Source organism: Prinia subflava, chromosome 2, assembly GCF_021018805.1.
Source record: "Prinia subflava isolate CZ2003 ecotype Zambia chromosome 2, Cam_Psub_1.2, whole genome shotgun sequence".
Lineage (NCBI taxonomy): Eukaryota > Metazoa > Chordata > Aves > Passeriformes > Cisticolidae > Prinia > Prinia subflava.
In genome coordinates this window covers 110,902,691-110,922,600 of record NC_086248.1, presented here as the reverse complement: position 1 = coordinate 110,922,600, position 19,910 = coordinate 110,902,691, and the positions used below count along the sequence as shown (strand labels likewise).

The 19,910-nt window shown below is 44.7% G+C and overlaps 1 protein-coding gene across 2 annotated transcripts in view; it reads right to left on the bottom strand.

Moving 5' to 3' along the window:
* The window catches only part of SPRED2 (sprouty related EVH1 domain containing 2), a 57,640-nt gene that overhangs the window by 11,071 nt on the left and 26,659 nt on the right, over positions 1-19,910 (bottom strand). For both annotated transcript variants that reach the window (XM_063391558.1, XM_063391559.1), the window contains exons 2-4: positions 13,916-14,093; positions 12,405-12,573; positions 9,774-9,838 (exon numbers count right to left, since the gene is read on the bottom strand). In XM_063391558.1, the coding sequence (XP_063247628.1) occupies positions 9,774-9,838; positions 12,405-12,573; positions 13,916-14,093 (412 nt within the window). The remainder of the gene's footprint in view (positions 1-9,773; positions 9,839-12,404; positions 12,574-13,915; positions 14,094-19,910) is intronic.

Sequence of the window (19,910 nt, the reverse complement as noted above, 5' to 3'; positions counted from 1 at the left end):
ACTCAGACCTGGACCAGAGGCTCTGAGCAGGTCTATTCAGCATTTCCTCCCCAGGATACCCCTCCCCTCACTGCACCACTGGGCTAGAGCACCGCTTGGATGGAAAGTCTTTCCATCAGGTACTTATAAGGGAAAACCAGGATGCTTTAAGGGGGAAAATACCCAACCCACAAGCCCAGCTTGTACAGGGCTGCTCCCCCAGGCAGCACAGCCACCCCACAGCACAGTGGTGAGAGCAGGGTGCCTCTGTCTCATCCATGTGGAGAGCCTCTCCTTACCAGGACTCCCACGCTTTCTCCTTCCTTCCTGCAACTCCTCCTTGCTGTGGCCTGACTGGATTTCTCCATGCTGAAACAAGCTACACTTCTTGACAGTGAATGAAAAGACAGGATCTTTTCACTTAAACCTGGGAACTGTTTGAACTAACCAACTGCTTAAAAGCATCTAGGGATAGAGGCTGGCCTTTTCTTTTAGCAGGGGCTCTGCTAATCTGGTTACACCTTGAAAATGACATCCTGGTGTGGACTACAGCATTGCTGAATGCTCCAGCATCCAGCACTTGTGCTTGTACAGCTCTGCAAAGACCAGCAGAGCTCATTCTCTAACAGCATTATCCACATTACCACAGCTGTCCTCTGCTAAGGCCAAGAGAATGGCCACCACGGTCTGAGCTGCTGAGGGGAGTGATGGCCACTGCTTGTCCCCCATCACCTGCTCCGTGGGCATGTGTGGGTGCAGGACCACAGGAATGCAGCCCAAAATCACTTCTGCATCAGCTCCCTGGGCTCAGCTGACCATCCCTGTGGTGGCACAGAGGTACAGGGAGCAGAGGTGGGGGAGCTCCTAAGTGGTGGAAGGGTAGCTCCTAATTTTCAGGTGCTGACGGGGAATTTAGCACATGCAACACTGCCAAAAAGCATTCCTTTTGCAAGATGGGTAAGGATGCTAGGAAATTAAGGAGGAAAGTTCATAAGGGGGTGTTAAACACTGGGCAGCTGAAAGCAGCTGGGAACAGATGGCTCCACAAAACTCACCATCTCAGCTCCTCTATATAGAAACCTTCAAGGAGGGGGGAAGGAAATAATATTAAGGGGGGAAGAAAAACACTAAAGAAAATTAAATCAGCTAAGCTAAAAGAACTGATGCACCTAAACCATCATTAATGTCTCTGATGTACTTAATCCATCAGTAATGTCTTTGCTGTGTATGCTGCTGCCTCTAAATTCAGCAGTGCTCCTCCTATATAATGCGACAGGTTACAAACAGAGGGAGAAAACACTAAAGTTAAATGCAAACTTCCCACAGCAGACTGATATGATATTTTAGGAAGTCAGTTAGGGGTCATTTATTCACACAGCTATGAACATCGATGATATTTTAGCTGGAATTTATCACCAAAATAGAATCCAACAGCTGATGCAAACTTTTAAAATACCCTCTTCATATGCACTGCAAATATGTCAGGCTCTGCTTAAAAATGTAATGGTACTTATTTACTTCTGTCCCTCCTTCTCCTTTTGCAGCAACAGCCAGAGACATATGAACTGCTTCCTGTAATCACTTCTGATTTAATTTTCATGAAGTGCTTACAAGACACAGGGAAAGCAGACCCTTAACAAAACACATCAGACAGGTGAGGGAAGGAAGCAGGCCTGTTTAGATGCAGCTCTTTATACTGCATTCCTGTACTGGGCAGAGGTCCACTCTGAGCTCCCCAGACCCTTGTATTCTGTTGTTCATCCTCAGTTACTCTCAAATACATATTGGGAGGCAGAGGGGACACCACCTTACAATATTTTCTCTCAGTCAGAAAGTTGTATGGTTTCTTTACAGCTTTTCTTTTGTTCTTTCTTGCTTTCCTGTTTCTTTCTAAGGGTGGGAGGGGGAATCTGTCAACTTTGGGAAAAATCTTGAAATCTCATATAAAAGCACGTTTCATTGCTAAGCTTTACCGAAGTACTCATTTTCTTTTACAAATTTTCCATAAAAAGGAAAGCCCAAGTAAACAAACAAATAACCCCCCTCCACCTCCAATCATTTGAGAGGATCCAAAATTCAAGGACACACTCCAGGCAGCCTCAGCTCTGTTTGTTTTGGGTTTTTCTTTTCTACCTGTTACACAAGACTACAGATCCAAATCAGATTTGCCCATGTTTACACAGCAGGTGGGAATTACAGGCTCCTCCACAAAGAGCAGAGCAGGGCACTCATTTGCCCCACGCTTCCCACTCAGCTCCATCCCCAGCACTGCCCAGATGGATGCTCCAGCTCAGCACCAGGAGCTGAATGCTCTTCCCATCCTCAGTGGTGTGGAGAGCTCTGCCTGCAGCCCTGCAGCCCTGCCATTCCCTAATCCTTGCTGCTGCAGGAAGTTGTCAGTCATTGCTCTGCCCCCGGCCAAGGCTGCCTCCTTCCAGCAGTGTTTACAGCCCGGGCTGGATCTGCTCTGCCTGGGGCCAGCCAAGACACCCCAAATCCAGCTGTCCCTGCTGCCTCCTCCTGCCCTGGGACAAGGGGTTTGCTCCAGCACTGCAGCCAGTGAGGATGCAGCTTACAAATACAAATTTCTCTCTGTCTGCTGAGAGCCACTTCCTCAGGTTGGACAGGCGAGCAATGGAAAAGGCCGTTTTCTGCTTTTGTCAAATTTTCAAGCACCCTGAAGCTGAAAGAAAGGCCTCTACACTTCAAAGGCTGACTGCACAGCCTAGATTAAAGAGGGGATCTAATGGAAAGCTGCAGTCACATCACCCATGTTCTGCTCAAAGGAAAAGCACACACTTGGCCATAACACACCCCCATCAACACCGCCTCAGCTATGCTGGCATCTCCTTCTGGTCTCAGCTGAAGGATGAACTTCACAGGAGGAAAATGTCATGAATCCTAAACCAGGCACAAGTGCAAGAGCCACCTTACCTCTACAGCAGCAGAGCAGAAGTCTTGCAGAAGGTGATGTATCCTGGGGTATGCAATGAATTTCAGGTGGCACCATGAATATTGGGGGGGTGGCAGAGGTTTTTTTGCCTCCTGCCCAGCCCATCAGCTGCAGTTTCCCTTGAGCCAGCATTTCTGCTTTTCCAGCTCTACAGCAAGCTGGCTCCAGGAGCTAAACCACCGGAAAAGTATTCACTTTCTTTTATAGGGCTAGTTTTTGGTTCATTTCCCTGGGTTGGCTCAGCACAGAGTCAGCTGTGCTTGGAAAAGGGGGATGGAGGAGCCCGTCCCTGCTCTGCTGAGGCTAAAGATGCATCAGTCAAGTTGCATCCCTCAGCTGTGGTTTCACAGAGGTGCTAAAATAACTCCTGCAACCCCAAATCCTGCTCCCCCACATCCACTTCACTCCTGGCATGACTGTGCTGTAAAAGCAAGGTGGGGGAACTGAGCTGGCTGGAAAATAACTTGCTTTTCACAGGAGTCTCGACTCAAATCAGGTCCCCCTTACATAATACCAAAGAAATGCCCTGGGAAACATGGCTGAACAAAAGCAAAAGTAAAAAAAAAAGTAAAAAAACCCCAACCTTTCCCCTCTCTGTTTTACTGTATGTTAAAAAGGGCAATTTACTCTTGGTTGTATTTTGTTTCTGACACATTTGTACCTTAAATACACAAATGCACCTACAGCATTCAGTTCCAGGTGAATTAAAAGAGAACATGCTTATAAACAGCTTCACACTTTAACTCATCATATAGTTGAAGTACATTACTACAGAGCCAAATTATTTTTTTCAGAAGATAAACATGCAGCACTCAGCCTTAGAATACCTGATAGCAATGCAGCTATTTTCTGTTTAATAATTTGTTCTTCTTATTTGTAATTCACTTAGAGTAAAACAGCACCAAAATTCAGAAGAATTTGGGAATTGTGTTAACATTCCTGATCTGCAGTAAGAAAAGCACGCTTTACCTATCAGACTGACACAAAAGCAAATAAACCCTCATGATAAATACAATAAAGCAATACAGAAATCGTGCAAGACCCTTACTCCCCTTCCTCTCTTTTAAAGAAAAGAAACAAGCCTTCAAACTTTCTCCTATCTGCTCTCCTGAGCTCTTCACTTCCATCTTACGAATCTGCTACATACACAAGAATAAACAGGTTTTATGTTCTGTGTACCTCTATACCACAGTAATTTTTATAGATCCTTCTGTCCAAATGACAGATTATGAATAAGAGTTAGCAAGGGCTATCTATAGGCTGAAGTACACAGTAATTGCCCCTACATTTTTGAAGGACTTAAGGAAAAGACCAGCTGCCTTTCCAGATGATACCACTGCTTCAGTGATAATAGTATTAAATTATCAGTGGGTACAGCCTGCAGAAAGAGCAAGAAAATAAATGGGTTAATTCCCAGCACCACTTGAAAGAAACAAGAGATCCTGAAAGAAAGGGAGAAATACAACACTAGAAAATAAACCTGACAGCCAGAGAAAAAACTTTCCACTTGACCTTCCCTACTGAAAAATCTCTTTCAGCATTAGTATCCATTCCCATTGAGTGATGTCAATTTGTGTGGGCAAAGTTAACCCGAAGGCAGGAAAAAACCCCAAACAGATAAAAAGCAGCTAGCCTTCAAACTGGTGGACAGTCAGGAATTTTCAGATTTTTGAGGGAAGGATTTGATCCTGCTGGTTTTTTCTGTGTGTGCATTTCTCTCTTCTTGGCAAGTACTTTTTTTCCCCCCCCTTTAAAATCTGAATTAGAATAGCTGTGGTTTCCAAGGCAAGCCCAAAATCCAGGCATCAGAGGATGTGGCTAGCAGCAGTGAAGCCCTTGGCTGTTCACACAGAGCACAGCTGGCTGCTGGGCAGGAAGGAGAACAGCAGTAAGGCCATCATGTCCTGTCGCTGGAACAATCCCCTTGTGGGTGTGCTCAGCCTCACAGAGCAGAGGTGGATTCACTCGAGGTGACAAGCCCATCATTCCCACAGACAGCTCTGGGCCTCCAAAATGCATTTTCCCCTTCTGCTACTTGAGGACAGCATTGAGAAAAAGGAAGTTGCAAGCTCCTGTGGCTCCTTAATCTCTGAGCACAACTTCTGACTCAAACACATCCTGCAACTCAGTGTTCTACTCTCAGCAACATCATTTTCCACAGAGGGCTGGGATGAGAGATGCTCCAGCATCCCACAGAACTTACCAATATATTCCAAAGTATTTGGACTGGGTTTCTACTGTCTACTTTAAAGAAAAAAAGCCATAGTTGTTCTTGAAAAGAACCATCTGAATGTGAAATGACCAAGCCAACAAGAAAAATTAGATTTAGTGTTTATCTAACAAATATAAATCTTATAAATTTCAATAGTGAGGTTGTAACATGCTTGAGGCCCAGATGGGAGATGAAAGTAGACAGAAGGTTTCAAGGAAAGGCAGCAGGGATAAATCTGTTTTTTTAATTAGGAAAGCAGAAGAGATGCAAGGGGGACTGTAATGCAAACATCTGCCCAATATGCACCATTCTGGTGGAGGTAATTGTGTCCATCTCTGAAATAAATGACTGTCAACAGCATCCAAGCCACATAAACTTCCTAACTCAAACATCCTCAAGCACAGGAATCCACGTTCAGACAAGAAAAAGGCACAAGGGGCACAGGATTGCTCCAAACACACAACTTGGTAGTGAAAGCACGAGCCTGAAGACTTCTGCTGGAGGTCCAGAAAGAAAAGCAGTGGCAGCAAGATCTGCCCATATTGATTATATGAAATACCTGTGATTGTAACATGCATATCAAACCCAGGAAGGCTGAGTTTTGCTGTGTTCTCCGTTTACATTTCCCTTAAAGCAAAAGGAGACTGCAGTCATTTTCAGAGTCACAAACCAGAACAGACATGGGAGCTGCTGCTCCTCCTGCCAGTGGGTGTCTTTTCTTTAGCACTAAAGCAGGCACAAGGCTGCAGATTTATCTGAAAAACACATGAGTGGTGTTTCAGCTGAACTGGTCATAAGGTTTCAGAACAAACACCTCTGCTTTTTCAGATGGGACGCTAAAAGAGGCCATTTCTGCAGACTCTGGAAGACATTGACCTTTTTTCCTTGGAATCAATTCACAATTTTCACTTCGTGGTCATGTGGGATTATTATCTGTAATTGAAAGTAGAAGTGTAGATTAGGGGAAAAAAAATTACACAAGAACTCAATTATATGGCAAAAGAACTACAGAATACATTCAGCCTGTATTAAAGCCTACTTCTGGAATGAATGTTAATTAAAGAAGGCTGAAGATGCAGGCTGGATGGATGAAGACAAACAGAACAATCTCAGGCTGTTGCAATGACAGTGCTTCCCCCAACGGAGACAGAACGGATGGCCAGTCTTACTCAGATTGCATCTCCTGAGAGGACGATTTATAACCCACAAGACAGAAGAAATTTATTTGCTAACATATGGAAAACATTTATGGGCTCTTCAGAGGATCTGAAACTCAAGAAACACAACTACATATTGTTAAAACCCCTAGATGGAGATTTCATTTTAGAAACAAGCATTTTTCAACTCTGGGCTGTGACATTTAGTTCTAGATGCTGTTGCTTCCTGCCCTGTCAGGCATGAATTTCAGAACAGGTTGTTTGCTGTAGGTCTAAGCCACAGGAAAAGCATTAGTTGGCAAAGTCTTGTTTTTAAAGATATAACCTATGCTTCAGAAAGATGGATGGGGAGCATTTGCCATAGGGATGGGGCAGGGTATTGCTGCCCAAGTTATCATCTCAGCTCTGCAAGTTACAGGCATGGGAGGAGGCTGCTGACACCAATGCTCCCACAGCCACAGCTGCAGATAATTCAAAACCCCCCAAAAAAGTCCACCTTCTGATACAAGAAAACAATCCTCCACTAAGCCATGCAAGGAGAGCCCTGCAAGGGGCAAACCTTCTCTTCCTCATGGAAGTAACCTGCTGGATGCCCGGAGGGGCTGCAGGCTGGCTGAGGAATAAACAGATGATGATGCACACACAAACCCACACACATCCCACGGGGCCACAGTGGGGCTGGCAGCACCAGGAGCTTTAGGGAAGCCCTGTGTCCATCAACAGCCAGCAGCTGTAGGGGGGTCAGGGCTTGCATGCCATGAGAGGGGTTGTTCTAAAGCTGGGAGCGCTACATTGGTGCAAACACCCGTGCACGACAAAGTCGGGGTGGCCGGCCACAAAGCAGCCTCAGAAATGTGAAGGTTTGTGCTTGAACAGATCGAAACATCTTCAAGAAGAGCAGGACCTCGGGCCAAATATTTGAGGCAGCAGTGCAGCAGCAATGGCTGAGATTTTCAGAGACGGGTAAATGACTGATTAAATGACTCAATCATGCAGATGCTTTTGAAAATTCTGCCGCACGCAGTTAAGTTTATTCATGCATGTGTGGGAGAGGGGGAGGACTGTGAAGATTTTAATAACTACCTTAGAAAATAAAAAAGAACAAACGTACTTTCTCTTTAAAACAGAGGAATAATCCAACCAAACCCAAAAAATCCACTGCTGTGGCTGGCTAAGAGTTTACAGAAAGTGTAGAGAAGTTTTGTGTGGCAGGATGACCAAACGGACTACGATATACAAGTCAAAAATATGTGCAAAGAAAGAATGGAACAGAAGGGTAAAAATAAAACATTTCACAGCCCTATCGATTTCTTCCAGTTTTAAACTGCTCTGTGCTTCAGTATGTTATTTCTGGCTTATGCAGTCTTCATACTTCACCATAACCTACCAGATAAATAGGAAGTTGAGAGCTTTGAAGAGCTTAAGGACTGCAGGAAAAGGAAAGACTTCATCCCAGAAAAACGAAGACATATTGGGGAAGGAGATGTCCCCAAAGCCTTATTTTTGGTGTGACAACCCATCCACCCTGGTGTGCCACCTTGACAAACAGCACCATGTGAGGTCCCAGCACCAGTGAGGTCTCTCTTGCACTGTGGAGATCACAAAACCCTGCAGAGAGCACTGCCAGGGAGGACACAACTCCTTCCCCCAAATCCCAAAAAGATGCCAACACTGCTGAGGTTTCCCTCCTTGCTAATGCTATTGAGCAGCTTGTTCCTCCTTCTCCATCAGGCATCCTACCCCATAAATGTCCGCATGGCAGGGAGTCACCTGTCACCTCCCCAGGGTCAAGTAGGTGGGAAAAATCTCCTGCAGTTCTGCCTCTTCAAACGCAGGAGTTTGAGTGATTTTGATGCAGCTGGGGCAGGATTCATCCAACTCTTTCAATGTAAAACGACACCTACCTAAAGGCAAAAAGTTCTTCCTCCTTGTAAAAATCATTCTTTCAGTTTAAAAATCAACACTCAGCTACAGGATTGAGCTTGTGGAGAATTGTGGAGCACTCCCAGGTGCCTAAACATCAACCAGGAGGATTTTAGCAAAAATATCTCCTCCTGTTTCCACAGGCCACTTGTCACTGTTTAAACATTTGAGTATTCCACTGTGTAACCCAGTGAGAGCTGGCACACACCCATCCAAGGCACATTTTGACAGTCATCCGCTTTCTGATGATCACAGAAGAGCCACACACACATCAAGAGTGACTGTCCACCCCCAGCAGTGCACAGCTCAACCAGCGAATTTGGGAACACAGCAGCACGTACTGGTAAAAGGCTCTGGCTCCACTGGTGCCTCCCCGCTCTGTCCGTGTCCCAGTGCCCATAAATCACTCCTGGCAGGTAGTTGGGAAGCAGCTGCTAATGATAGTTTTGCTGCAGAGTGCAGGAAGTCACCTTTTAACCCTGCCTGCTGTTGTTTGTCTCCCTGAGCGTGACAAAAGGACAGATGCGGACAACGCGCCGGCCGCGGGGAAGATCCGGTCAAAGCTCAGCAGGGAACCTGACCTGGTCCCACGTCCCCTTCAAAAAACACCTTTTGGCTTTGCATGCTTCTTGGGAGTCATCTCCAAGCAGCTTGAGGCTTGTACTGACTTTTTTTCCTCCTTCAACCTAAAAATCCAGGGATGTATCCCAAAGATAATTCTGAGTTTGCTGTTGCTGCATGAGGAGATCCCACTTGTCCCTTCCTGCCACCCGGGCCCCATGGGACAAGGAGGGTGTTTGTAAAATAACTAATATGTGCACATGGGGGTTGAATTCAAGTGAGCAAACAACCTTATAAAAAAAAAAAAAGGTATACAATGTGAGCAACTTGTTTCCAGCCCACAGAACAGCCTTGATCAGTCACATTTTCACCTGAGGAGTTTTTTTACTATTTAACTTCCCTTTTGAAGTTAGTAGCTTTAGTTTCAGCAAAACTCTGTAAATACATTTTAGACAACACTAGGAATCAACCTCCAACAGCTCACTCCTGTTTAAGTCACTGCTGCTTAGACAGATGCCACACTCCTGTGCCTTCCTCCACCTGAAGAACAGCTGTCTGACCTTTCTACGTTCCATGCACAGGTCGAACACCTTTAAAGTTTGCTTGTTTACTTACAACTGGGATTCAAAACCTCATTTCCCTGAGTAGCAGTCCCCTTGCTAGCTACCTGAGTTTGCAGGAAACTTCTCAAGGACAGAGAGAAGTATTAGCAGGTGTGTGCATCACCTCAGTCTAAGCCAGAAGAAATTCAAGGGTGGTTATTTCTTCACTTCTAGCCCCTGACATCACCCGCTCTGACACGCTCTTCACGTGGTGACAGGAGGCCAACAGCAGGCCTCACATTCTGTGGAGGATACACCTCCATCAAATAAAACACACCCAGTGTCCAAACACCACGGTGGCTGAACGCCAACCCTGAGGCACAGAAAGAAAAACCCTTTTCTAACCTGACCATAAAAGAGAAGGACTTGGGGTGACGTGTACTTACAGTGAAGACATCATCATCGCCGACCTCGGCCTCGTTGTGAAGGGTGGACGAGGAAGTGGTAGATCCTAGAAAAAACCAAACCAGAACTTTTTAAACACATGACACTTCCATTAAACTTTTTTTTTTTAGGCTGTTAAACATTTGGATTCTCACATTTGTGTGTTGTAGATGCGTGAAAGAGCGGCTAAAATTAAGGAAGGGCAACCTCTCTGCTGGTAGCTGGGTTGGAGAGGTAAAATCTGAAGAAGTGTTTCTTGAAACGCAACTGTGTGGCTGCCAATGCTAATTAACAATGATAAAAACACCAGTTACCATTTCCAATGACAGAAGACTGATTTCTGAAGAATAGTAAAGCTATGTACTAATCAGTGCCCTGGGCTGATTCTCAGCTGTCAAGAAACCAGGTATGAGTTTTTCACTTACTCCCTAAATCTGGGGTGGGGGAAATAGCCTTTAATTTAAAATAAAATGAACCTCACGTTGACAATGAAGACTTAGATTGGGTTTTTTCCTTTCAATTTTGGAAGCTGTTATATACTCTAAAGGTCTTTGTTATCACCTATGTCTCAGAGAATCACTTCGCCCCACATAAAAAAGTATTTGAAAGGAGCTGATATGTGCAAAACCACACACAAGATAAAAATACTGGGGTGCAATTTTCATTAGGTACATTAGATCTGCTGGAGGGAGAACCCTCAAGTCAAAGGTCTGTTTTTTGATGGAAGCCCACTGCTAAACTGAATTATGGCCACATCACATCCCTGACCAACGGAGAGAACATTCTGTACCGCCTTCATTCTGGAAATTTGTTAAAATAATGTGTTTTATATAACGCTATTGGCACCAGCCTTGGCTGCTCTCAGTTGCATCATCACGAAGATGTGCAGAGCTAAGTGTGAAAGCCCACTTAAAACACTGAATAATGTGGAAACATTTGTGCCATTTGCTACATTAGCTTTAAAATTAAAAAAAGCTGAGCCTCTGTGGAGCTGCACAAGGTTCTTGTACCTGTGCCCCAAACTTCTGATGCTACAGGGAATGAACCACTGGTTCAATATCCACAATAAAGCAGTGATTTCATGAAGTGAAGTTCTGAATGCACACCTAGTGGTGCTTAATATCACCTGCTGAATTTGATCAAGCATGTGAACAAAGAATGAACAAAAAATGAAATCCACTGCCCAACGCTGTGTGTGCATGAGCAAGTTATTGTTCTTCATTCAGAAAGCCTTATTTGGAAGTTAACCAGGAACACATTCATAAGGATCAGCCTGTACTGTTAATGGGATAAGGATAGATTTGCTGATTTGGAAGTATCTGAGATACAGCAGAATTTGATTTTCAATACCTCCACTGTAAAATGGGTCAAGAAGAGTGAAACAGGAGCTGCCAAGTATTGGCATGTCCGAAATACTACTCAATACAGCTGAGTTATTATCTCCTTGAAAGTTTGCACAATCCCATGCCACTTACACAAAACATCACTTTTATGACTCAAAATGCTTCACAGTTTTAACAAGGAGAAGAAAGAAGCAAGTCTACCTGTAGCTTCTTGATATTAGTGCCATAGAAAAAAAGCACATGAACTGAGAGCATCCTTCCTCTAACTGATGATGTATTTACCAGCAAGGAGCCCTGGAGGATTCATTCTCTCCCTGTATCTACCATGTTCATGTTAAAGTAAGGACAGGACATCCAGAGCATTAAGCTGTCTTATGGAGCAAATGTCCTCAAAAAAAATACACATCTATACATACATCTGAGTTAGCATCCTCAGAAAATGTAGCATCTATAAAAATATATACCATATATAAAAATATGTACCATATATAAAAATATGTACCATATATAAAAATATCCTGGTCATACTGGAAGAGAAGGCAAAAGGCTTTCGACTACTAAGTCCCTACATAAAGCAGTATGGTTAAAAAAAAAATCAGGAAAAAATGCATGAAGAATCAAATTTCATTAAAATAAAGTACAATTGAATTATAGCTGTATTGTGATTGCCTGATTGCAACGACATGTGAAAAGGAAAAATTTATGGCAACTTCAAAGCACAGACAATTCAAACGTGTTTTTTACAGAATTAAAAAAACAACACCCCAAAACACAACAAAGTCTTCAAGAAATACCATTCAACTAAGAGGATGCAGACAAAATTAATTACTGCAAAATAAAACCAAAAACAAACCAAAGTTTTATTCAACTCCAGGCAGGAATTAAATCCTATGATTTAACGAAGATTCGGTAAGATGAGATTTGACTGCAAATAAAGAGCCTGGGCTGTTTGAGTTGCCATCACTAGAGTATCAAACCCAAGCCTATAAAAAAAAAAAAAGGCAGTAACAACAAACTCGATGATAAATAATGGGGAGAAGTCTGCACAGACAGGATAGAAAAATACTTGACTGAATCAGCTTATCTCCTCTGAGGGATGAGAAAACTCAATTCTTAAAAGCTGGGGCTTGCCTCACTGTAGGGTAAGGGCCCCAACTGCACTTGGACATGTGTACAAGAGACCTTCAAGCCCAGGAACTGATTTTAAACATATCCCTCTTCCCAGCTCCCTGACTCAAAGCCCCTGCCCACTCTTCCAAGGGTGGAAGTGTCCATCCACCCCCACACTACCTTCGATGAGGTCCTCGATGGCTTTCCTCACTCCTCTGTCGAAGGCTCGAGCGTCAGCGGGGCTTTGGAAAGTGAGCCCAAACTTTCTGTTGTCGACTTTCCAGTGGTGGAAGGTGGGGTTGGCCTTCGTGTACACCAGGTCCTTCTTCACAAAGCACTCCAGCACCACCTGGGAGGGCGTGAGCCCCAAAAGAGGAGCAAAGTCACTTTTCCCACCCCAAGGACACAGCCAGCACCGTCTCAGGCTGGGCACAAAAAGCAAGCCAAGTCATGCCTCGCACAGGGGAACATCCTTCCCTACCAAATTATGACTAATAAACACCAGACACTGTGATTGTTCTCAAAACCATTGCACATTCATCTTTTGCTTGTGCTTTGAGTAGGCGCTCGTTCCCTACCCCAGGAACACAGCGTGGCACAGGTTAAGCTAGCGAGGGGCTCAGGAGGAAGGAGAACCTCTTCCCTCAGTAATTCTGCTCAACAGAAAATTTTATCCACCAGCAGCCAATTTAGGAGGTGCTGCAACACTCCCCTCACCGCTTTTAAATTGTTCACCCCCAGCCAGACACTCATCTCAAGTTCTGCTGTGCCAAAAACCGTCTCTGGAGTGATGCTCAGGGACAACAGGAATGGCTTGTCACGTCTTACTCCACCCCTCAAAACCATAAGCATGGCTCCCAAATAATGTCAAAAAAAAGCATCCTAAGCAAAACAGCATTGCGAAAGACAAACCATAATTGAAACAGCTTTAGAACACCAATCTTTCTGAAAGCAAGATCATTTCTGACTCAAATAATGCGTTTTTTGAGCCTGTGGAGGAAGTGCTGCTTTTAAGCTAGCCCATTTCTTCACAGGAGAGCATTTCAGAAGAATCAAATGCATAAAAACAAGATAACAAACGATAACATTTCAAGTGGCCCCTGGAAATCAGGAAAAGGCTTTATTAATTTGATTTGTGCAGGGATAGGAGAGAGCTCCTTTTTAGATAAACAGCTACCAGGAGAAACCAAGTGTGTCAATTCATAAGAGACAACTTGTCTTCATATTCTCACTCAGCTTGTTCAAACCTTGAACAGCACGCAGCATAAATAATTCATGGCCCTTTTAAAAGGCTTGCACTGCATTACTCAGTGCAATGTGACTGGCTTCATGGGCTCTTTACACTTCAATTCACTTCTCACTTACCCCCGCACTAGGTCTAAGAAAAAAAAAAAAGGAAAAACCACAGGCCCTCTTTCATTCAGAGGGGATCTTTGCATGTGGATGTCAAAAAATTTACCTGCTCCTTCCAGGTGGCATCACACCAGCCTAGGTAGCAAAAGATGGCAATTCTGGATGAGGATTGGGTTTGTTTTGTCCAATCCGGTATTATTTGCACATGCCTGTTTTTTATATATTTTTTAAAAAAACCCAACCAACCAAACAACAAACTTGCACAAGAATACAATACCAATACATCTGGGACAATTCCCATTATAAGAACAGACAAAAGTTGAATTAGGGTCTATTACCAGTTTGTCTTTCTGCCTTTCACCATGGATTAGAAATCCACTTCTTCCATTGCCCTCCGGGTACGTGACCTTGCAGACGCCAACTCTACTGAGACCGCCTCCTTCTTGCGGCAACCATCCCCCACTGGAGTCATCTCGGGTCATGACCACAGCTTTGACTCGCACAATGTAGCTGTCACTGCAAGGGCAACAGAACAGAGACACAACCTTTGGTGAGCGCCGCCGTCGCCTCGCCGCGCTTCCTCCCCGCGCCGCGGCGCTCGCACGGCGCAGAGCCTCTTCCATCCCTTCCATCCCTTCCGGATGGAAGCCCACCTCTGTCGTGGATGGCCTGGAATGCTCCAGCCACCGTAGGGAAGAGGCCCACCAAAGCTCAAGGAGTGACACCAAAGCTCAAGGAGTGACACCAAAGCTCAAGGAGTGAACCCGCCAGGCTTCCAGATGTCGGCGCACGCATCAAACAACCCATGGTCCCTGACGCTCTTTGCCTCCTGCAGCTAGGGACAGGGACCAAGAGAGCGGGGTGACCCCGGCACCACCCCAAGGCCAACTCCCACATTGGGGTATCAGGGCTCCCAAGTGCTGGAAGAACACAAGGAGCTCAAAAAACCCATGAACAAAGCGCTTCAAGGCTTCTGTGATGAAATTCGTGAAGCGGGCTTTGGAAGATGACACTCCGATTCCTCCAGATCTGGGACAGCTTTTTGAGGAAAACCCCACAAATTGTGGCTCCAGCTAGTACCTCAGGTGAAAGGAGATGGGAATCAGCTCAGCTCAGGTCATCAGGGCTGCACCATGTCCCTAAAACAGTTTCACCAGCATTTCACAGGGCTTTGAATTGCTGAGCATCCTAACCTCACAAGAAGCTACTCTGGAAGCAGCTAATATCTGGGGACAATCCAGATCTTAGCCGACCACAAAGGTTCAGATGAGCCCTGACAGAGCCTCCAGGCCACCTCCTGCACCCTTTCCACATCCATCATCTACTGGGGACATCACCGGGGTCATCTGGAAGCAGAAAAGCCCCAACAGGGGCGAGAGAAGGGGAACATGCAAAGGAAAGTGCCCAGGGACTGTCCATCTCCAGGCCACCAGGTGACCTCACCAGGAGTAGGAAGATCAACACACAGAGGGCTCCAAGAGGCAGCCTTTCAAAATGGCAGGTATCATCATCCTTCATGGAAAGAAATTCCTCCCTGTATCCAGGTATTTTCCCAACATCCTGTACAATGTGACAAGCAGTAGTAGCTTTCTTCACCTTGCACCAGGTACAACTGCCTCATTTTCAGACTATTTTGCAGCAGTTTCAGGTGCTAACACTTCAATTCCAAGCTTCCCTTTCTCTACCACGACCAGATTTGACATCTAAGCAAGCGGCCTCATGGATCCTACCTGAAGGCAGCTTGAGGACAAACCAAGGGAAGCAGTGAGCATCTTCTGGGACCAGCTTATCTCTTCTGGAGCTGCACAGATCTCACAAAACACAGGCTGCAACTTTCTCCCCACAGCCTTGATTTTATGGATACGCCAAGTTTCTCACTGGACCCACATAATGGTGGCAGTGCACAGATGCTGGAAGTTCATCCCCTGCTGCCCTGAGCACTTTGCAGTGGCTGATAAAAAGCTTTCCAATCTGATACACAGCCACAGCTGACACACACAAGGTATTCAGAGAACTGAGAAACTAGGTTTTTAAGAATATTTTTGCCTGAGTCCTTAAAGCAGCTTCCTGGTGCAGTAAACAGGGCAAGCGTGTCTATAAATGGATCCAGCTACCTTTTTATTTTTTAATGAAAACCCGTTTCTAGATTTTGCAGTGGCAACTTTAATCTCCTGACTTCCTGATACTCAGAAATAAGCAAAATACTTGAGCTAATTTCCTACTGTGCAAAAATTGAGCTGCTTCCATCCAAGACAGTTTTTGTTTTCTTCTCTGTACCTTTCCCATATGGTCTATAAGGATTAGCAATTAGCAGATGAAGTAAAAAGAAAGCCAACTATACGTTTCTATATCTTTCTACTATTCCCCAAGGATCCTTTCTGCACTTATTTTTAGCTCTCTTCTGAAGTCAGAGCCGCTCAATACGACCTTCCCTCCTATCCTCCCACAAAAGTCATCCAGAGAAACTGCTGCTTCTCCTTCCACACTTGAAAATTGCCACTGGCATTACAGCTTCCTGCAGGATTTACCATTCACTTTTACGGCAGCAGCTGGAGCCTTTGGCTGTCCCAAAAGTAATGTTGCCTTCAGTTACTTTGCTGCAGAAATTGTCCACTTAAAGGAAAATTAGGCAAGAAGCAGCTACTCAGTACTTTGTGATTCCTGACAGTCACTCACACATTTCCATCACCTCTCATTCTCAGTGAATTCTCCAGGCTTGTAATTACATTTGAGTATTACTGGATACCTATATATTAAATTTAGGTGCCATGACTATTCCTGCCCTTACAAGGACAGTCTGGTGGGGCACAGAGCCACATGGTTTTCCTCTTCATATCCACATCTATCCATGACCTATGGCCCTTACAAACTCTGCCAGCACATGCTGAGAAAACACCATTTAAACTGTGCTACTCCCACCCCAAAAACTAACCTCCTTAAATATATTAAGCCACAAAATCTAGATTCCACCCCCCTACGCCCACCAAGATGACCTCTGCTCCCCTATTAGACAAGAGCCTTGCCCAGCAGAAGGGTTCACCTTTGGCAGGGCAGGCAGAGCTCTGGCTCAATTAATGTAATCCCTTGGCACGCTTTCCTGCACGATCAAAAGTCACCAGTGACGCTGGGCTCCCTGCAGAGCCCCGTCCCCTGCTCTGCTCCAGCCACAGGAGCTTTCCCAAAGCTCAGCCTGTGCCAAGGGACTTGGGAAAAAAGAAAGATAAAAGGAAAGGAGGTGGTTAAGGGTTCTGAGGGCTTGGTTTAATCACTGGATTAGGACTCAGAAGCTGTACATTGAATTTTCAAGGCTACACACAGCTAGCTTCCTCCGGTCTTCTATGTCTAAATCCTGCCTGCTGTTTCCATCCACAAGCCTAGAATAGGCAATGCTTCTTTCCCTCATGCCAGTGTTGATAAATACTTAGGAGGTACTCAAATATTTCAGTTCCATATAAGGATCTCGCTTCCTTAGTGTAAAAGCTGTTTATTTTCTTTGCTATTTAATTTTACGCGACTGCATCAAGGCTCTGGCTGGTTCCAAGTATTCCAAACCCTGAGGAGCAAAGGAGAGCGATCTGCAAATCCCATGTGCGTGCCACTGATGAAACCTTGGTGCACTGGAGGAGCAGAACAACCCCATTCAAGCCATCCATCTGCATTTTTATTGTGGTAACTGCAATTTGACTCTTTCACAAGAAATGGTTAATGAGGTACATGAAAATATTTGGTCCTTTACAATTAATGAGGTCCTGATAACTAAAAATGAAACAAGCAGAGAAAACCCCACAGTAGCCTTAGTTCCCCTTGTTTTATTGGATCCTTGAAACTTTTAAGACTGCTCTAATTGTTGGGTTTATGGCCCACGCTCTATGCGTTTCATGCAAACTGTTCTTAATTACGCTTTTAAATGCTATCTTAACCCTACAGATTTGTCTTCAACAGCCTTAAAAGCTTGGGAAGAAAGAATGTGAAGGGATTACCCAGCTGCATGGCAGCCAGCCAGCGTGTTCCAGGGCTGCTCCAGGTTGTCTGCCTGCCCCACCCTGAGGAAAAAAAAAGGCTACAGAAAGAACTTGGGGAGTAAAGGTAGCGCCGAAAAGCACGTGTTGTTTTTACTGGAAGGAAAGGAGAACTCTTTAAAAATTATAGCTTGTGGGTATGCATATATACCTACAGAAGTAAAACAAAGTGTGTATAATTGCACTTCTGGAGGACACAGAACTTTCCTGAACAAGAAGTGACTGAGTATTACCTCTGTCATCACTGAACCCTGGTTTTGGTACCTCTAGTCCAACTCACAAAGCACCTGTGTGTCTCAGAGACAGGTGACGTTTGAGGCTGACAGAAGCGCTGTCCCCCACCACGTACACACGGGGCTGCCATCATCCTGTGCTCTCAGGCAGAACCCACATCACCTCCAGCAACACCACTGGGGAACAAAGCCATGAGCCCCCTGAATGGCCAGTGGGGGCTTAGGGCTGCAATCCTGCATCCAGGACTAAACACCAAACAATTCACTCCCTGGTGGAGGCTTTAACTTCATCACTGTCTTCATAAAAGGAGGGTCAAAGTAGACAACTCCCTTCCACCAGCTGCTCTTCTTTTCCACTTTGCTTCCAAAGCAGCAACTGCAAATACCATCTGAGATGTCTAAAAATCCCAAGGGGGGAAAAATGTAGTCCAACCCATTACATTTACTACTTTTTTTTAAAGTCACATTTAGCATCTAGAACACTTCCATAACTTATAATATTCTTCTCTCTAGCCAAGCTACTTGACCAAAATACAAGCTTATAAACTTCCACACTATTGCTGCCATAAGGCACTTGGATATTTTCCTCCCTTCCCAACTCTACAGCTTTCAAAGCCAGGAGAGATCCTGTAAAAATTATTTGCATATAATGGGTTCCAACACCACGGACTTCTGTCTTTTAATCCATGCATTGACATTCCCAGATCCCAGGTTTCAGGGAAGAACTGAAAGGACAGCAGGAGGCTGCTAAGGCAACAGCACCAGAGGTCAGGCTGTTCAGCTGAACCAGGCACATAAACACAATTTAAACTATTTGGATTCAAACAAATATAACTTTACGATTACTGGGGCATAACCTGTCTCTGGCTGACCTGGATGCATTTCACAGTGCCAGGTGTTTTCTCTGCCTCAGCAGCTCCAACAGCTGGAGTTAAAGCCATCACATTCTGCCCAGGTGATTGCTGCAAGTTGCATTGTGAGGCTCCTCTCTGCAGTTTCCAGCAGGGACATTTTGGTGAAGACATTAAAAGCTGCTATTTTTGGAGTCCCACTTCCTTGATCTGTTGGTTGGTGCGTGAACCTTCTAGCATGGATGACATATCTGCAGATTATAAACCAGCACTTGCTTCTTCAAATCCTAATTTACCAATTTGTTTGAAAGAAACCTCTGAGTGTATGCAGCTACAGCAAATTAAGTCGGTATTTCCAGACCTTTTAGATTTCCAGCATGTTTGAAACTTTTTCATTAAGTATCACCAAGGAAAAAAGACATCTGTGTCTCTCTGGCCAGATCAAATGTTAGAATGGAATCTGAAGAAAAACTGTGGAAAACCTCCCAAAAGTTTTCCTTGCCCTCACCTCTGCACCATACCAGGAACAAAGAACCACTATACCTGTAACCCAACTCTTGTATAACCAATTTGCAACCTGTATTTTTCTGGTTTTCAAATCAAATACCACCAAAATAAAAGGGCACCTGGGAAATTTGAGTTTCCACGCAGTCAGAGTAAATACAAACAATTCAGTCTCCACATTCCTTGCTCCAGAGATGCTGGTAGAGCCTAGAGCAGCCCCAAAGGCAAAATGAAGAGGGGTCAGGACTCCACAGCCAAGCCTGGCTTTGCTTCCAGCACTGCAGCGCATCCAAAAATCCTCCATAGGAAAAAACTAACAGCAGTTTTGTTTGGTTTCCTTTTTCCAGAAGAAAAAGGACTTCTCAAAAAACCAAGACACCTGCAACAACCCAGCCACCCGCCTCCACATCTCCCTTAAATGCCGAGGCAGTGAGGAACAAAGGAAGCCTTTCACCAAAACGTTTGTTCAACATTTGAGGCTGATTTTATTGAGTTTGCGAGAAACAGCTCTATCCTAACTAGCTCAGATGGGATTTCATAATCCCGTAATTAGTTCAGATCCTTCCAGGAAGAACATGAAAATTCATTCCTCAAATACAGACATACATATATATGTATTCAAAAATATACGTATTATGTAGCCCTGCATGGACTAAATCCATTTTTTTTGGCCAGCATAACATCCTTTCCTGCGCCAGACTTGCCCAGTGATCCCCACAGAGTGCT